The 19,259-nt window shown below is 33.7% G+C and overlaps 3 protein-coding genes across 3 annotated transcripts; all 3 read right to left on the reverse strand.

Annotated features, from left to right (window-relative positions):
* Positions 1-4,945: 4,945 nt before the first annotated feature.
* LOC112026173 (glutamate decarboxylase 4) lies at positions 4,946-8,289 on the reverse strand. The gene is made up of 7 exons (XM_065778528.1): positions 8,094-8,289; positions 7,746-7,945; positions 6,397-6,602; positions 6,033-6,247; positions 5,679-5,932; positions 5,527-5,579; positions 4,946-5,434 (listed from the first exon to the last, which is right to left on the reverse strand). Exons 1-7 carry the CDS (start codon positions 8,177-8,179, stop codon positions 4,946-4,948), a joined length of 1,503 nt encoding a protein of 500 aa, XP_065634600.1. The 5' UTR covers positions 8,180-8,289.
* A 4,065-nt stretch (positions 8,290-12,354) lies between these two features.
* On the reverse strand, positions 12,355-16,698 carry LOC112026171 (glutamate decarboxylase). The gene is made up of 7 exons (XM_065778539.1): positions 16,499-16,698; positions 16,143-16,347; positions 14,245-14,445; positions 13,823-14,037; positions 13,478-13,731; positions 13,324-13,376; positions 12,355-13,099 (listed from the first exon to the last, which is right to left on the reverse strand). The coding sequence occupies exons 1-7, from the start codon at positions 16,582-16,584 to the stop codon at positions 12,590-12,592; spliced, it is 1,524 nt and encodes a 507-aa protein (XP_065634611.1). The 5' UTR covers positions 16,585-16,698; the 3' UTR covers positions 12,355-12,589.
* Positions 16,699-17,480: 782 nt separating this feature from the next.
* On the reverse strand, positions 17,481-19,205 carry LOC136069723 (glutamate decarboxylase 1-like). Its single transcript, XM_065778525.1, has 3 exons — positions 18,986-19,205; positions 17,584-17,784; positions 17,481-17,492 (listed from the first exon to the last, which is right to left on the reverse strand). Exons 1-3 carry the CDS (start codon positions 19,181-19,183, stop codon positions 17,481-17,483), a joined length of 411 nt encoding a protein of 136 aa, XP_065634597.1. The 5' UTR covers positions 19,184-19,205.
* Positions 19,206-19,259: the final 54 nt, after the last annotated feature.

A 19,259-nucleotide genomic window follows, 5' to 3' on the forward strand; every position in this document is an offset into this window, starting at 1 on the left:
TCAGTTTGAGTGTACCACTTAGCAACTAATCTTGCCTTATACCTTTCAATAGACCCATCTGCTCTAAGTTTAATTTTAAAAATTCATTTACACCCTATGGGAACCTTACCAGGAGGAAGAGGAGTAATAACCCATGTATGATTAGCTTGCAAAGCATCAATTTCTGCCTGCATAGCCTCTTGCCATCTAGGATCTAAAATGACTTAAGCATAAGTATCAGGTTCTTTGTGAACAGTGAGTGCAATGGAGAAATCTCTTTGACTAGGAGATGGTTTAGTATAAGAGAGAGAAGATGAAAGGGGATACAAAATACTTGAACTAGAGGTAAATGAATCATCTGATGGAGTGAGAGCAGTTGAGGCCAACATAGGAGCAGCAACAAGGTTACAATGATAATCTCTTAGGTAAGTGGGAGGCCTATGAATTATGGAAGACTGCCTAACAGGAACAACAGCAGGAACTTGGGATTCAAAAATAGGAGATTCAGTAGAGATAAGATCAATGGAGTCAGCTTGGTTTGAATCATCAGTAGGATGAACTAAATTAAGGAAGTCATCAGGTGGCACAACAATATCAGAAAGTGTAATTGGATGAGAAAATTAAGTAGAAGCATTGGGAAAATTAGATGACTGATCAAGAATAGAAGTTTAAGGAGGAAAAACAGAATGAGAAGAAGAAGGAGTAGTGACATACTTGGAAATCCAACATTTGAAAAGGAAAACAGATTCCTTAAAAACAACATCTCTAGACAAGAAACAGGTTTTGGTTCTTAAATCATAAAATTTATATCCTTTAACACCTTGTGGATAACCAAGAAAGATGCAAGACTTGGCTCTAGGGTCAAACTTAGTTCTATCTCTAGTTAAGGTAGATGCATAACAAAGACAGCCAAACACTCTAAGGTGAGAATAAGTGGGTGGATGTCCTAACAGCTTTTCATAGGGAGTAATGTCTTGTAATAAAGGACTAGGTATCCTATTAATAAGGTAAGTGGTAGTAAAAATACAATCTCCCTAGAATTTTAATGGTAAACTGGCTTGGAACCTCAAAGCTTAGCTACACTCAGAAGGTATTGGTGTTTTCTCTCAACAATGGAGTTCTGTTGAGGTGTTTCAACACAAGACAATTGGTGTATAATACCTTTAGAAGCATAGAAAGAATGTAAGGCAAACTCTAGACTATTGTCAGATCTAATAACCTTGATAGTTTTGTTAAATTGATTAACTACCAAATTGTAGAAAGACTGAATTAAATTGGAGACATCAGACTTGTGTGGCATGAGAAAAGTCCAAGTGCATCTACTAAAGTCATCCATAATAGTAAAGAAGTATTTGAACCATTCAATGAAGGAGTGGAATAAGGTCCCCAAATGTCAACATGCACTAAATCAAAACAAGAATTAGAAACATGAACAAAAGACTGAAATGGTAACCTTTTTTGCTTAGCAATTGGACAAATAGCACAATCAAAAGATTTATTATTGCTGCAATTGATAACATTAGATACAAGAGATTGTAAAATGGCCAATCTTTGAAAGGAAGGATGTCCTAACCTGCTATGCCAAAGGCTAGTACTATCTATTACAAAAGTGGAATTACAGGAGTTTACTGAATTTACAAAACTAAAAGAAGAGAGCTTGGACAACATATTAGAAACAAACTTAGGAAGAACAATGTTTGCAAGCTCCAATGTATAAAGGCCTCCTTGCTTTCTACCCAACCCAATCATCCTCCAAGGCGTTAAGTCCTGGATAAAACAGTAATGAGAAAGAAATATACAACAACAAGAAGGAGATTGAGTTAGTTTACTGATGGACACAAGATTAAAAGAGAAAGATGGAATGCAAAGCAAATTCTCTAATGTCAATGTAGAAGTTAACTTGACAGTCCCTATATGAGTGACCTTAGCCATGTCCCTATTAGGAAGCTTAACAGAAAAATGGGCAATGGAAGTGAAAAAATGAAGTGAATGGACCATATGATCAATGGCTCCACTGTCAAGAATCCAATCAGTGGAACAAAGATGAGTAGTGTCAACTTGAGAAGAAAAAACTGAATAGTCCAAAGAAGGAGAAACCAACCTAGGAAGGTGAGATAAAAGAGGAATGGAAGAACTAATACTTGACATCTCATGCCCTTGAAGATCCAAAGAAGGCTGTGAAGGAGATTGAGTGATAATAATGGCTACTTAATGGACACTAGAAGTGGATTCTTGTGAAGCTTGTGTACCAAAATAGTTTTGAGAATTGATCAAACCAAGAAGGTGTTGATATTCTGATTTAGTGAGATTGAAACTTTCTTCATTGATGCATTTAGTGGTAACAACATTACTGGCTAAAAAAGGATGTCCACCTTGCTGCCCCTTGGTCTTGAACTTGTAGCCAAGTGGACAGCCATGTAATTTGTAACACTTGTCAACAACATGGCCCAAAGCTCCACAGTGAGTGCACTAAGTCTACCATATTTGCCCTTATTGGATCCTTTAACAAAAGAACCATTGTTCTTGACTACCAAGGCTGAAGCTTCAGTGTTGAGATTCTTTCCCACTTTCCTTTGTTTCTCATCTTGAACCAAGAGAGAAAATACCTTACCTAGAGAGGGAATAGGGTCCATTAGCAAGATCTGCCCTCTTACAGCTGTGTAAGTGTCATTAAGACCTATCAAAAAAGACATCACACACTCTTCAGCTTGATGACCACAAGAATAGGTCCTGTAATCTGATAGCTCATCCCACAGTCCTTTAAACTTTGTATAATAAGCATTGATGGTTAGATGCTCTTGACTCAAAGAAAACACTTCCCTTCTCAGCTCAAAAATCCGAGGACCATTGCTTTGGGAAAACCTATGTTGCAGATCAAGCCATACCTCTCTTGCTGTCTTGAAATACACCACACTAGGTTGTAAATCTTTAGAAATTGAGTTGAACAACCTGGCCAAGACAATACTATTGCATTTACACCAAGCTATGTAACAAGGGTGATCAACAGAATAAGGCTTTGGTATGGAGCTATCAATAAAACCCAACTTGGTTTTTGCATCCAAGGCAATAAAAATATCTCTACTCCAAGTGCCGTAATTTTCCTCAGTCAAATGTTGAACAACAAGGGAAACCCTAGGATTGTCACTACTGGACAATTAATAAGGGCTAGAAGAATTCTCCCATGGCTGAACAGTTGGAACAGAAGTACTTGAAGTACTATCTGCCATGTCCTTAAACTCAGATTTACACTAATCAAGAACTTCAAGATTACAATCAAGAATCACACAAATCTTCAAGAACTGTCACTTTTACACTTAAGGAACAAAAAACTCCAAATCACCGAACTAGAATTGGTTTAACAACAAGTCAAGATCCTCAAACACAAAGAGTCAAGTCACAATCCTTGCTGATCAAGGGATTTGAAAGAACAACAATCCAATTGTAAATATCAAACAATCCAATTGCAAATATCACAATCAACATGATAAACGAAACCCTAAATCAAGAAGTTCAATTTGCCAATCACTGCAAAGAAATCAAGATCTAGAGCAAAGAATCTAGTGCAAGAATCAAGTAAAATGATGAGCAACTTGATTGGAAGAAGTACACTAGAAATGGAAAAGAAAACAAAAGGAATTGAACTAAGAATTTCAGAGAATGTTGAAATTGAAGACTCTGAAATTTAGTTCTGCTCTGATACCCTATTAGAATTCATGCATGTAACAAGCTTCATCAATGGAGTGCTCAGATCAGAGATGAAGAAGAGAGAGAGTTATCTGAATATGCATTGAATTCTCGTTGATCAAATAAACAGGCTCTGTTTCTTATATAGGAAACAAATTGGAGGGAAAGACTAAACACATAACCAACTAACAAACAAACCAATGAAATAAAGCCATTTGTCAACTACTCCTAACTAACTCTTCTATACAATAAAACTATATGTAGCCTAACTAACTAATACATAAACGACTTGTAGTTCATCTTCATGTACAAGCTTTACACTACAGACTACAGTAATGAATTACAATTTAACTTCTAACATTTTTCAACCAGACTAAGGCGGGTCGAATTAAAAAAATAAACAATCAACCCGAACCATAACACCCTTATTCCTAAGGGTTCAAGTTTCGGTAATATATTCAAAAGCACAAACAGTAGCACTATTTTTTTCGCAGAACTTTATTCATGTAAAATGTTAGGCAATGGAATAGCGCATGTAATAGCTAGAAGAGATCTAGAAGCTCATGATTTGAGTCATTTGACTGTTTTAATGGAAGATCTCCCATCAGATCTTGTTCTTCGACATGAATTGAGTTAATATCGAAAGGATTGTAAGACGACCTACATTCATTATCTAGTTACCACTAACATTTCACCAAATACTAACCCAACAAGACGCTTTTGGATGCACATGTATATATTATATAATAGCTAAGTTGATGATGGGGTTGTATATATGTACCTAGAATAGTGAATACTAGACATGGCTAAGTTGACTCTTTTCACCCAACTTGGATACATTATACGAGCTTTTGTTATTTGGAGTTCCAAAACGAAAAAATAATGTCTTCAAAAAAAAAAAAAAAAAAAGGAAAAAATAATAATAATAGAACAAGAAAAAAGTTTGTTATTTGGAGTTCCAAAACGAAAAAATAATGTCTTCAAAAAAAAAAAAAAAAAAAGGAAAAAATAATAATAATAGAACAAGAAAAAAGCGAATCATCACTAATCCACCTTTATTCAATTTAGTAATTACCAAAAGAAAAATAAATTAAATTATTAATGCTCTGCCAGGACCATCCTAAATAAACTAATTAGACCTCCATAAAGCTATTGAAAAAATAAATAAATAAAACGAAAAACTTCTAATGATTTTAAAAAGTTCTACTGGCTTCTTTTTTTTTTTTTTTAATCGACTTAAGCACATTTAGCTATACCATCTTGGTAGTAGGTAGTAGTACTCTTAGGAGGCCATGACCTTTTGCCTCTTGATTTCTTTCTGAGCAATAACGTAGTTCTTCCAAAGAGTAGTGACTTCTCTTTGTGTTTCCAAGTCACTCTTTCTCTTGGACACACCACCATTGTTTCCATTCTCTTCAACTTCACTAGTAACTTTTGGGGGCAATTTGTCAAGCTCATGGAGAACCGTAGTGATGTCATGCACAAGACGCTCAGCAAGGGTGCGTGAGAACTCGGCTCTAATCACAACACGGAGCACAATCACATGCTGAGCACCTGCGGGCATGGGATATGCAGGCACAATCCAACCAAACCTTCGTAACATTTCGGACACCACAAACTCATCGTGACCGCCTTTCTTGTTCTTGAGAGAAAATGCCACCACTGGAACTCCATCATCCTTGGACAAAATCTCAAAGCGTCCAGTCTTCTCTAATCCTTCCTTTAGCACCATTGCATTTTCGTGGCAATTTTCCATGATATTCTTGTACCCCTATTAAATATGTACAAGTTTTTTTGCATTAGGAAGGCTATAAATTTAATTTGAAGTTCATCTACATAGTTATTGTAATTTATTAGGCTCACCTCCTCGCCTAAGCGGATTAGTTGATAATACTGGGCAATAATTTGACTTGAACCTGCATATATAAAGCAAGAAATATTTTATATTTTGTTGATGAATAAAAACTAGGATGGCATCTGCATTAAAAATAAAAAGAAGTAATCAGACTGGTCACCTTTAGAGAAATTGAGGGTAAAGGTGGATTGCTCAGCTCCAAGGTACTTGATGTGGAAGATGAGTTCTTCAGGGAGGTCATCTTTGCTTCTCCAAATATTCCACCCAATTCCAGCATAAACAAGCCCATACTTATGGCCACTAACATTGATGCTCTTCACTAGTGGAAGTCGGAAATCCCATTCGAGTTCTGGATAAATGAATGGTGCAATAAATCCACCACTAGCCGCATCAACATGAATTGGAGTATCCCATCTATCAAAAATTAAGCAAATAAATCACAAAGTCAATTAGCTTATTAGATTTCAACCAATGACGAAATGTTGAACTAATTAAGGAGTTGAGTGGTATATACCCCGTTTGCTTGTTCTTTTCTAGTAAGAGATCATTTAAGAGCTTGACATCTTCAAATTCTCCATTGTAAGTAGAGCCCAAGATAGCAGCAACACAAATGGTGTTTTCATCCACCATTTCAACAGCTTTGACAGGGTCCATTACATAGTATCCTTCCCTCACATTCACTTCCTTCAGCTCCACCTCAAAGTACCTAGCAAATTTCTCCCAGCATACCTACCAAAACCAATCCAAATAAAGAATTTATTATATATATATATATATATATATAATCAATTCTATTAGATTTATTTTTACACCTAAATTCTTGTCAAATTAATTATATTATTAAATGTTGGGCATGATACATATAGCATTATATACACCTGAACATTGGCACCAGTGACAATGTTGGGCTTGTCATAGGGTTTTCCTTCAGCCTTCCTCTTATTTTGCCATTTCCTCTTGAATGCAAGGCCAGCTAGCATTATAGCTTCGGATGATCCTACAGTGCCCACTCCAATTGCATCCTCAGACTCTCCTAATGGAGTATGAAATAAACGTGCTATCATGTTCACGCACCGATTCTGTACAAACAAATCATATATACAATCTCCATTAAAATAAAAATCATATATACAATCATTGTCATGGATGGTCTCGGTAACAAAAGACATTTAATTTTAAATTTTCAAAACACAAATTGAAATTGAAAAATAATTTTTTAAAATTTTTTAAAAATCTATAAATACACCTTTGAGGAGAACTATTTATTGTTGAGAATTTGAAGACAACTTTTGACTTTCCGTTCAAAATTCCACCTTTTGTTTTTCCTTTTCTTTCTTCTTCTTCTTCTTCTTCTACTCAACATTCTTTTACCAGGACCGTGAGAAAGCTTCAAGCCTTCAACCCAATCCCTAAATTAACCTGAAACCCCGGTCCACTGCTTTTATTTCTTAAATTCAAAAAGTTTAGACTTTAGAGGCACTAAGAGAAATTGCTAACCCAATGGTTTGTGCCACATTAGTTTTTAATTTTATATGTCATTATTTTAATATATATTTTTTAAAATTGAATTTCTCTATTTAAATTCTTCATTAGTATATTGGAAGATTATATTTTATTTCTTTAATGCAAGAATATATGGTTCCATTTAAAAATACAATCACAATAAATACCTATTAATTATTACCATAATTATCAAAATGCATATTTTAAAAATAAAATAAAATAAAATAAATCATATTATGTTAAATTTATACACACCATATCACCAATTTGAGTAAACTAGTGGCAATTATTTGCACATAGTAAAAAATAGTGTTAACTGTAAATTTATATAAACCAATCAAAATTTAAAATATTAAATAATTATAAAAATAAGTTGTCCTAAACAAGCCGTACGCCTTTTGGACAACACTTCACATGACAGGAAAACACTAAAAAGAAATTTTTTTGCTGAGAACACTAAAAAGAAATTAAACCATATAGAAAATTAACCTAACATAATAAGAAAAGAAAGCACAATCTTTGACTTAGTAAAACTAATACAACTTTGTACTAAAGTTTTGGGATATTGACTTTTGACTTCAGGTGTTGAAGAGAGAAGACTGAGTACTCTTTTTTTTTTTTTCCTACTTGATAATAGTCACGCTAACTTAGGAGAAACCGTCGTGTGTGTATGCCTATGAGAGAGAGAGAGAGAGAGAGAGAGAGAGATTTATAGAGATTTATAGCTCAGTGGTAACAGGGTACTCATCCATGTCGACATAATTCTTGTTGATGGACTCCATGACAAGTTTGTCACACTCGGGCTCCATCAATGTGGTGACAAAGGAAGCCAAGTTCAACTTTGGCTTACAATCAAGCAGCAACTCATCGTGTATGATTTGGTAAGCAGCCTCCTTCGGTATCGAGCTCTCTGGCATCTTATACCTGTACATACATTCCATTCATACAATTTGGTTTTTTTTTTTTAGTTCATAGTGCCCATGAAAGATTATCATAACTAAATAAAACAAACAAACTACAACAACAATAAAGAAGAATATGATGATGGTATTGAATATAAATAGTTATATACCTAGGGAGTGAATCCCGGACATAGCGAGAGGCAGAGGTTGAAAGCACTAAGAGATCAGACTCAGAAGCTGGCCTTGAGAGCACCATGGTTGATGATGCACAAACGCAAGACAAAAACGAGAGAGAAGAAAGTTGGTACTTTGTTCGGACAATTTGTATTTATAGTGGCAAAATTTGTAGGGTTTCGGTTTTGCTTGGAGAAGAGGTGAAGACCCTTCAAGGTAAATATATATTTTTATATTTATACTCACCATTCATTGCAAAACATGTCCTTTTTTAATTACTTAGAAGAGAAAACAAATTCAGAAAGAAATATGTAAACAAAAGAAATTGAATTTCACAAATTGACCACGAAAATATGTTAAAAGAGGTCAACCAATCATTCATGCAAGTGGGTCCCAAATTCCTTTTGTGGACCGTACTCTTGAGAAGTTCTTGTTTTGTTTTTGCCTTAAATAGTTATTTAGGTCTGTCTTTGGGCACCCACAGGAAAGAACGAGAATGCAATTACGGAAAGAAGGGACACTGCCGTTAATAATAATAATAAGGTTTCAAGTATTTCTTGGACAAGACGAATATGTAATAAGGGGAAGGGTATCGAGCAAGCATCAAGGATTTTTTTGGGTGCAAGGAATTTACTGAATTTTAATTTATTGCTAAACCCTCGTTAATTAAATAAATATCCACTTTTAATCAGCGTCAACATTGATTTTTTTTTTTTTTTTGAGAAAGAAGACATCTAATATTATTAGCCAGAGTCGGCGAAAAGAACAGAATAAAGGTGGGGAAGAATATCCTCCATCCATACAAACAAACCTCTGACATGTGTAGCATGTCTAGCTAGGTTATAAGCAATCTTATTACCATCCCTATAAGTATGAGAAAAAGAAATATACTCGTTGATAACTAAGGTGGACTTAGCCAAAGAAATGATGTGACCGAATGAGGAAAGAGAGTCTTTTGCAGCCATGAAGGTTTTGATCACCACTTCCGAATCACCTTCAAGGATGAAAGGTCTAATGCCAAGCTCATGAGCAATTGCCCTAGCTAGCAGCAGCCATAGCTTCAACAATATCAAGGGAGAAAGGGAGTGGAGCTTGTTCTGAAAGAGAAGCCATAACACTCCCTTCCCAGTTTCGGATTACAACACCAAGCCCTGCCTTGCCCAGCTCAAGAAATGTGGCCCCATCAAAATTCACTTTGAAACAATCCGTGGGAGGTGGAGACCAATAAGACCGAGCCCGTGACTGCCCACTGACACCCTGCTGTGATGGAAGCAAGATATTGTACTATTTGAAGTTAGACAGAGCTTGTGAAGCTTGAGGAAGTACCTAAGAAGTGGGGAAATCCATCTGCCTCGTTCTAATTTGATTCCTGCGATACCAAAGAGTCCACATTACCATGGCCATCAGCTCTACTTTTTTATTCTCCGAAAAATCAGCGTCAACAATGATTGAATAAAAGATCTAAGGTTCAATTCTCAACTACACCAAAAATTAATTAGTGTCTTGGTTTAATGATAATGAACTACATTATAAGTGGACACACCATAGGTTGAAACTCTCTATAAAAAAAAGATGGAGCATCTCTCTAAATCAAAGCATTACAGCACTTTTATTTATTTTTAATTGAATAAGTTTCCATTTGACTACTACTTATTTTTATTTAAATAATTTGTTTTTTATAGAGTTTCAACTTATGTCATTTACTTTTTTTTTTACTTTTTATCATCAGTCCAAGATATCGACTGGGAGGTTAAACTTCAGATTATTTATTTAACAATAAAAAACTTTACTAGTTGAGCTACTTAAAATCTACATTATGGTTTATCAAAAAAAAAACAAAAAAATCCACGTTAGAAATTTAACGAAAAAAAGGTGATCAAAATAACTTTATAGTAAAATGAAAAATTAAAATAAAAAAAAAAATAAAAAAAAAACATAACATGGGGCTCAGGTCAATTGCAAACTACATTATGGTTTGTGTATATATTATTTTTAGAATTTTTTTTTTTTGGGGGGGGTGGGGGGTAGTAAAATGGTCCCGTTCAGACCACTTGACCATTTTATGTCAATTATAATTTATAGTTAATGGAGTTAAGAAAAATGGGTCAAGTTTGACAATTCTTAAATCCCAAGAGTCACAAAACAAAATTGGTAAGATAAGGGTCAGTTAAAAATTGACCCACTTTTTTGCATTTTTGCCATAGCTTTAAGATAGTAGTTTTTCATACCTCCAAAAATGTTACACTAGGTTGGAAATAGCATAAACCACAAAATATAGCCAATGGGCCTAAAAATCATATACATCAAATCATGAACCGCACAAGCACTGTAGCTTATGCAAAACATTTTTTTCATATATTGTTTCTTTGCTTTAGCCAGCCCCATCCTCTCTCTCTCTCTCTCTCCCTCCCAAACAACAATAAAACCAATGACCCTGCCTGCCGAGTCTCTAACTATTACACCAATTCCTGCCGCTTGTATTCCCTTAAAAAGTCACTTATTCTACTTCACATAACCATATTATCAATATACCCTATTTTTTTTTTTTAATTAAATTTGATTTACTTTGTCCGTACCATTGTTATCGACAAAATCTGCGCAAAAAGGTCAGTTATGCTCCAAAATTCTTTTGCTGTAGCTAGCCTACCTGACCACAGCCCAACGCTTTGCCTTACGTGTTTCGTGGAGTGCTAGGCTTGCACACAAACTCTCATGTAGCATGGTCTTGCTAAGGAATTAGGCCAGCCCCAATTCTTGACCCACGATTCAACGGACCTGAACATAGCAGAACGGGCCTTGGCCTATCATGGCAAAAGGGCACCCACAGAGTGCATCCTAATTCACCTACCAATGGGGCTTTTGTTTTGAAGCTTTGATTTGGTTGTATTCTATGATTCTATTATTGAAGTTCCAAAAACATTCTATAATAAAATAAAGAACGTCAAAAAAGCCAATCACTAATTCACTCTGGGATAATGAAGTTCCTTTCTACCAAAAAAAAAAAAATTCACTCTGGGATAATTCAAAACTACTTTACGCTTTGTTTGTTTCACTATTAACATTTTTTGGAAAATAATTTATTTTTTAAAAAGAATTTTTAGAAAACTATCTCATTTTTTAGCGTTAGGTAACAATCTTAAAAATGAGATTGAAAATGTTTCTAGTGTTTGGTATACAATTTTTTTATAATATTTATTTTATAATTTAAAACATGTATATTATGTAAACTAACTAATGTAATCAATATAAATAAAGAAATCAAGAATGAATCTGGTTTCATACTAAAATTTGACAATAGATAAAATCAAAATTAGTTGTCAAATATTCATAATCTCTACCATTTATTTTGCTCATATATATGGATAGTAATGTACGAATGCACATACATACATACATACATACATACATATATATATATATATATCAACCATTTGTTTATATATATAAAATTGATAGGGAAATATATCTTCAATAAGTACAAATAACAATAATTTTTAATTGTCTGCTCTTTATGCTGGTACACTAATTGTCTACTATGGTCAACCACAAGTTTTCAATATTACTCTAAATTATATATTTACATGATGTATATACATAATATATCATCACTGCATAGTATCTGCATAATGTATTTGCCAACAAATGTAATTCTCTGAACAATTATCATTCATTATTTAACAACATTATTAATTTACCGCAAAGATTGTCTTATGTAAAAACAATTTAGAGCCATATAGGCAATATGTTTAAAATTTTCGTCTTTTACTTCATTCATTCATTCTTTCTTTCTTTTTTCTTTTTTTGCACTTTTATGTGTAAAAAAAAATTTAACTTCTGTCTGGAGTCCATCAAACTAAAAATTTCTTAGAGAAAAAGAAAATCAAGCTTGAAATTCAAAACAAAGAATTGAGATTTTGGTTGAGATGAATTAAATAATTACCGCTACAAATTTGTTCTTCTTTACAAATCGAAGCTATTGACCGATCAGTGGGGGAATCTAATTAGAGAATTGTGTTATAAAGGAAGAGAGAGAGAGAGAGAGATTGTTTTCCAAAAAAAAAAAAAAAAAAGGAAAACAACCTATAGAAAATAAGCTTTATTTTTATTAGTATTTTCCGTTGATTAAAGATAGTTTTCCGTTGGCCCTTTTTTTTTTTTTTTTTTTTTTGGTGCTACCAAATACTGAAAAATGTGAAAAGCTATCTCTATAGAAAGAATTTCCAATGAAACAAACAAAGCGTTAGTAATACTAATAACTACCAAAAGAAAAATAAAATAATTTATTAATAGTCAATCTTTAATTGTCATTATATGAGCTTGGTAGCCAAAATGGGGAGAACCTTAACACACATAAACTAATTAGAGCTCCGCAAAACTCCTGGAAAAAAAAAAATACAAAAACAAAATTTTCAAATGGTGTTAAAAAGTTCTGACTTTCTTCTTCTTTTTTTAATCGACTTAAGCAGAGTTAGCTACCATCTTCATAATACTCTTAGGAGGCCATGACCTTTTGCCTCTTGATTTCTTTCTGAGCGCTAACATAGTTCTTCCAATAAGTAGTGATTTCCCTCTGTGTTTCCAAGTCACTCTTTCTCTTGGACACACCACCATTGCTCCAATTCTCTTCAACATTGACATGAACTTCTTTCCCTTCACTGTTAACTTTGGGGGGCAACTTTTCAAGCTCATGGAGAACCGTAGTGATGTCATGCACAAGACGCTCAGCAAGGGTGCGTGAGAACTCTGCCCTTATCACAACACGAAGCACAATCACATGTTGAGCATCTGCTGGCATTGGATATGCAGGCACAATCCAACCATACCTACGCAACATTTCAGAGACCTCAAACTCATCGTGACCGCCTTTCTTGTTCTTAAGAGAAAAGGCCACCACTGGAACTCCATCAGCCTTGGACAAAATCTCAAAGCAACCAGTCTTCTCTAAGCCTTCCTTTAGCACCATGGCATTGTCGTGACAATTTTCCATGATATTCTTGTACCCCTATTAAAGATGTACAAGTTTTTTGCATTAGGTATATATGTTATAAAGTTAATTTGAAGTTCATACTCAATATTATGTTATTGTAATTGAATTATAATAGGCCTAGTACTGTTTTTAAATTAAGATGTAAATTTTTAAATGCAAAATCAAAAAGTAATTGAGAAATTTATTTATGATGTTGTTGAAGTAATATCAATTAAGCTTTTGTAATTTCTTAGTCTCACCTCCTGGCCCAAGCGGATTAGTTGATAATACTGAGCAATAATTTGACTTGAACCTGCATATATAAAGCAAGTAAGAAATATTTTATATTTTGTTGATGACTAAAAACTAGGATGGCATCTACATTAAAAATGAAGAAGTAATCAGACTGATCACCTTTAGAGAAATTGAGGGTAAAGGTGGATTGCTCAGCTCCAAGGTACTTAATGTGGAAGATGAGTTCCTCAGGGAGGTCATCTTTGCTTCTCCAAATATTCCACCCAATTCCAGCATAAACAAGCCCATACTTATGGCCACTAACATTGATGCTCTTCACTAGTGGAAGTCGGAAATCCCATTCGAGTTCTGGATAAATGAATGGTGCAATAAATCCACCACTTGCAGCATCAACATGAATTGGAGTATCCCATCTACCAGAAATTAAGCAAATAAATCACAAAATCAATTAGTTTTCAACAAATGATGAAAGTTGAACTTATTAAGGAGTGAAGTGGTACATACCCAGTTTGCTTGTTCTTTTCTAGCAAGAGATCATTTAAGAGCTTGACATCCTCAAATTCTCCATTGTAAGTAGAGCCCAAGATAGCTGCAACACATATGGTGTTTTCATCCACCATTTCGACAGCTTTGGCAGGGTCCATTACATAGTATCCTTCCGTCACCTTCACTTCCTTCAACTCCACCTCAAAGTACCGAGCAAATTTCTCCCAGCATACCTATACCAAAACCAACCAATATAAAGAATTTATTTTAGATATGGTCAATAACTCTAAACTTTACTAGTTTCCAATACCATTAGATTATTGTTACACATAAATTCTTGTCAAATTAATTATACTATCATGTTTGCATTTTTTTTTTTTTTAGAAAATACTATCATGTTTACTAAATGTTGGGCATGATACATATAGCATTATATATACCTGAACATTGGCACCAGTGACAATGTTGGGCTTGTCACAGGGTTTTCCTTCAGCCTTCCTCTTATTTTGCCATTTCCTCTTGAATGCAAGGCCTGCTAGCATTATAGCTTCGGATGATCCTACAGTTCCCACTCCAATTGCATCCTCAGACTCTCCTAATGGAGTATGAAATAGACGTGCTATCATGTTCACGCACCGATTCTGTACAAACAAACCATATATAAAATCTCCATTAAAATATATATGAAATATCATCAACCAATGCTTAAGATGCAATCAATCTTTAGTAGACACTTAGGTCTATTTATTAATCATGTACAATATTTCCTATCACTCCCTAGGAAGGGAAAGGTTATATAACTATTATGATTTTTTATTTTTTATTTTTTATATATGACTATTTATTACATAAGAAGGTTTTAAGGAAGAGTTTAAATATAGAATAAAATATATAATAGATTAAAAAAATTATCTATATATATATATATATATATAATGAAGCCAAATTTTAAGAGGTCAACGAAAAGTAAAACATATTCAATTTTATATAAATTATAGACTACGGATGAAGGATGGGCCAAAACTAAATTAATATAATGGCGTAAAGTAAAACTAAAGCCTAAAGGTAGAAGTAGAATAAAGCTAACATACCACAACAACTGTTGTTGACAATTTGACAAAAACTTTTGACATTTAGTTGAAAAATCGATCTTTGATGTTTCTTTTGCTCTTTCTTCTACTCAATATTCTTTTACCAAAGGCTATGAGAAAGATTCAACCCAATCCCCAAACCTAAAACCCCCCATCAACTGCTTTAAAGGGACTAAGAAAAAAAGCTTCAACCCAATGCCAAAACCCGCATCCACTGTTTCATTATTTGAATTTCGAGAAGTTTAAAGAGATAATAATAATAATTGTTTAAATATAGAATAAAATATATAATAGATTAAAAAAATTATCTATATATATATATATATAATGAAGCCAAATTTTAAGAGGTCAACGAAAAGTAAAACATATTCAATTTTATATAAATTATAGACTACGGATGAAGGATGGGCCAAAACTAAATTAATATAATGGCGTAAAGTAAAACTAAAGCCTAAAGGTAGAAGTAGAATAAAGCTAACATACCACAACAACTGTTGTTGACAATTTGACAAAAACTTTTGACATTTAGTTGAAAAATCGATCTTTGATGTTTCTTTTGCTCTTTCTTCTACTCAATATTCTTTTACCAAAGGCTATGAGAAAGATTCAACCCAATCCCCAAACCTAAAACCCCCCATCAACTGCTTTAAAGGGACTAAGAAAAAAAGCTTCAACCCAATGCCAAAACCCGCATCCACTGTTTCATTATTTGAATTTCGAGAAGTTTAAAGAGATAATAATAATAATAATTCATAACTTTTTAAATAATTATTGAATAAACACGTACGTGGTACAATATACATAATAAAAATAGTGTTAATGTTAACTAATATTGTGTAAACCAATCAAAACTTAAAATTTTAAGTAATTATGAAATAATTTTTCCGTAACATCACTTTATTTTCATGAGTCTCCCTGCTCTCATGCCCCTTTTGGACAACAATTGCCTACCACTACAATGAAACCATATAGAAAAAAAAGCCTATCACAATAACAAAAGAACAATTTGGCTTGGCAAAACTTATAAGTTACAACTTATAATTTCACAATTAAAAAAAAAAAAAACATGATGAAAATTGACTTTTTTGACTTCAGGTTCAAAGTTTCCTAGTTGATAATATTTCACGCCGTCCTACTTGAAACTCCGTCAACCCAACTTTCAACAGTGCATGTGCACACAGCACACGTGTGTGTTTGTGTAATACAGAGAGAGAGAGAGAGAGAGAGAGAGAGGGAGAGAATTATACATGAAGCTCAGTGGTAACAGGGTACTCATCCATGTCAACATAATTCTTGTTGATGGACTCCATGATCAGCTTGTCACACTCAGGCTCCATCAACGTGGTGACGAAGGAAGCCAAGTTCAACTTCGGCTTGAAATCAAGCAGCAACTCATCGTGTATGACTTGGTAAGCTGCCTCCTTTGGTATTGAATTCTCTGGCATCTCATACCTACATCATGTTCCATTAAAACGAATCTCCTGAGTTCATATTGCCATCATAACTAAAATAAATAAGCAAATAACAATAACAACATAGAAGAAGAAGAAGAAGAAGAAGAAGAAGAACATAATTGATTGGTGATGGGATTGTATATATGTACCTAGGGAGTGAATCCCGGACATAGCGAGAGGCAGAAGTTGCATGCATCGTGAGATCAGAATCAGAAGCTGGTTTTGAGAGCACCATGGTTGATGATCAACAAAATACAAGAAGAAAGCAAAAGAGAGAAGAAACAGAGTAATTGGTTTTGTGTTTTGAGAGCACCCAGGGACAATGTTTATATAGTAGTTTGTAGTTGGGTTTCGGGTTGCTTGGACAAGAGTACAAGACTGAAGACCCTTAAAAGGTTAAAAGTATATTCTCACCATTTATTATATTGCAAAACATGTCCCTTTTTCTTAATAATTACTTAGAAGAAAGAACAAAGTCAGGAAGTTGAATTAATTTTTCTTTCCTTATTTTTTATTTTTATTTTTTCAAAAAAGTGCAAACAAATTAAGACATTGAATTACTCAAATTGACCGCGTAAATGTGTAACAGGTCAACCTTTAATCAGGGGAGGTGAAATTCATCAAGTGGGTCCCAAACACCTTTTGTGGGCCATACTCTTGAGATGTCCTAGTTTTTTAGGTCTGTCTTTGGGCACCCACAGGAATGGAATGAATTAGGCATGAAGTTACGGGAAGATGCGCCACCGCCCTCAATAATATAAATTAGGGTGGTTTAAGAATTTCTAAGACAAAAGAGGAATCACCAATAAGGATTTGGCGGTTTCAAGGATTTGTTTGGATGCTCGGAATTAATTCCTCTCCCACTCACTAAACCTTCCTTAATCTTGCGTTATTGCTAAGTAACACCTCATTAACTTAATAAATATTTTTCCCTTGTTGAAAATTATTTTCCATTTTTAATCAGATCAAGTAAATATAACTAGTTTCTCAACCAAAAAAAAAAAAAGTAAACATAACTAAGCTTTATAAAGCTAACAACAGATGGAACCTCTCAAAGCACTTGCACTTGTTTTTTTAACTAAATAAGCTTCAGTTTGACTGCTACTTAATTTCCATTACACTACTATGACTCTATGAGTTTCTCTAAAAATAAATAAATAAATAAAAATATAAATAAAACAATCTATAAGTTTAATGGAAAAAAAAAAATATATATATATATATTTATATATACCTGAACATTGGCACCAGTGACAATGTTGGGCTTGTCACAGGGTTTTCCTTCAGCCTTCCTCTTATTTTGCCATTTCCTCTTGAATGCAAGGCCTGCTAGCATTATAGCTTCGGATGATCCTACAGTTCCCACTCCAATTGCATCCTCAGACTCTCCTAATGGAGTATGAAATAGACGTGCTATCATGTTCACGCACCGATTCTGTACAAACAAACCATATATAAAATCTCCATTAAAATATATATGAAATATCATCAACCAATGCTTAAGATGCAATCAATCTTTAGTAGACACTTAGGTCTATTTATTAATCATGTACAATATTTCCTATCACTCCCTAGGAAGGGAAAGGTTATATAACTATTATGATTTTTTATTTTTTATTTTTTATATATGACTATTTATTACATAAGAAGGTTTTAAGGAAGAGTTTAAATATAGAATAAAATATATAATAGATTAAAAAAATTATCTATATATATATATATATATATAATGAAGCCAAATTTTAAGAGGTCAACGAAAAGTAAAACATATTCAATTTTATATAAATTATAGACTACGGATGAAGGATGGGCCAAAACTAAATTAATATAATGGCGTAAAATAAAACTAAAGCCTAAAGGTAGAAGTAGAATAAAGCTAACATACTACAACAACTGTTGTTGACAATTTGACAAAAACTTTTGACATTTAGTTGAAAAATCGATCTTTGGTGTTTCTTTTGCTCTTTCTTCTACTCAATATTCTTTTACCAAAGGCTATGAGAAAGATTCAACCCAATCCCCAAACCTAAAACCCCCCATCAACTGCTTTAAAGGGACTAAGAAAAAAAGCTTCAACCCAATGCCAAAACCCGCATCCACTGTTTCATTATTTGAATTTCGAGAAGTTTAAAGAGATAATAATAATAATTCATAACTTTTTAAATAATTATTGAATTAACACGTACGTGGTACAATATACATAATAAAAATAGTGTTAACTAATATTGTGTAAACCAATCAAATCTTAAAATTTTAAGTAATTATGAAATAATTTTTCCGTAACATCGCTTTATTTTCATGAGTCTCCCTGCTCTCGTGCCCCTTTTGGACAACAATTGCCTACCACTACAATGAAACCATATAGAAAATAAGCCTATCACAATAACAAAAGAACAATTTGGCTTGGCAAAACTTATAAGTTATAACTTTTAATTTCACAATTAAAAAAAAAAAAACATGATGAAAATTGACTTTTGACTTCAGGTTCAAAGTTTCCTAGTTGATAATATTTCACGCCGTCCTACTTGAAACTCCGTCAACCCAACTTTCAACAGTGCATGTGCACACAGCACACGTGTGTGTTTGTGTAATACAGAGAGAGAGAGAGAGAGAGAGAGAGAGGGAGAGAATTATACATGAAGCTCAGTGGTAACAGGGTACTCATCCATGTCAACATAATTCTTGTTGATGGACTCCATGATCAGCTTGTCACACTCAGGCTCCATCAACGTGGTGACGAAGGAAGCCAAGTTCAACTTCGGCTTGAAATCAAGCAGCAACTCATCGTGTATGACTTGGTAAGCTGCCTCCTTTGGTATTGAATTCTCTGGCATCTCATACCTACATCATGTTCCATTAAAACGAATCTCCTGAGTTCATATTGCCATCATAACTAAAATAAATAAGCAA

This window comes from Quercus suber, unplaced genomic scaffold (assembly GCF_002906115.3).
Source record: "Quercus suber isolate HL8 unplaced genomic scaffold, Cork oak 2.0 scaffold_185, whole genome shotgun sequence".
Taxonomy (NCBI): domain Eukaryota; kingdom Viridiplantae; phylum Streptophyta; class Magnoliopsida; order Fagales; family Fagaceae; genus Quercus; species Quercus suber.

Coding starts and splice junctions, on each gene's coding strand:
- LOC112026173 (XM_065778528.1), bottom strand. CDS start 8,179: ATGGTGCTCTCAAGGCCAGCTTCTGAGTCTGATCTCTTAGTGCTTTCA. Junction 6,248..6,396: donor TCACTGGTGCCAATGTTCAG/GTGTATATAATG, acceptor TGGTTTTGGTAG/GTATGCTGGGAGAAATTTGC. Junction 5,933..6,032: donor GAAAAGAACAAGCAAACGGG/GTATATACCACT, acceptor AATTTTTGATAG/ATGGGATACTCCAATTCATG.
- LOC112026171 (XM_065778539.1), bottom strand. CDS start 16,584: ATGGTGCTCTCAAAACCAGCTTCTGATTCTGATCTCACGATGCATGCA. Junction 14,038..14,244: donor TCACTGGTGCCAATGTTCAG/GTATATATAATG, acceptor GTTTTGGTATAG/GTATGCTGGGAGAAATTTGC. Junction 13,377..13,477: donor TACCCTCAATTTCTCTAAAG/GTGATCAGTCTG, acceptor TTATATATGCAG/GTTCAAGTCAAATTATTGCT.
- LOC136069723 (XM_065778525.1), bottom strand. CDS start 19,183: ATGCCAGAGAATTCAATACCAAAGGAGGCAGCTTACCAAGTCATACAC. Junction 17,785..18,985: donor CTGTTACCACTGAGCTTCAT/GTATAATTCTCT, acceptor TTGTTTGTACAG/AATCGGTGCGTGAACATGAT.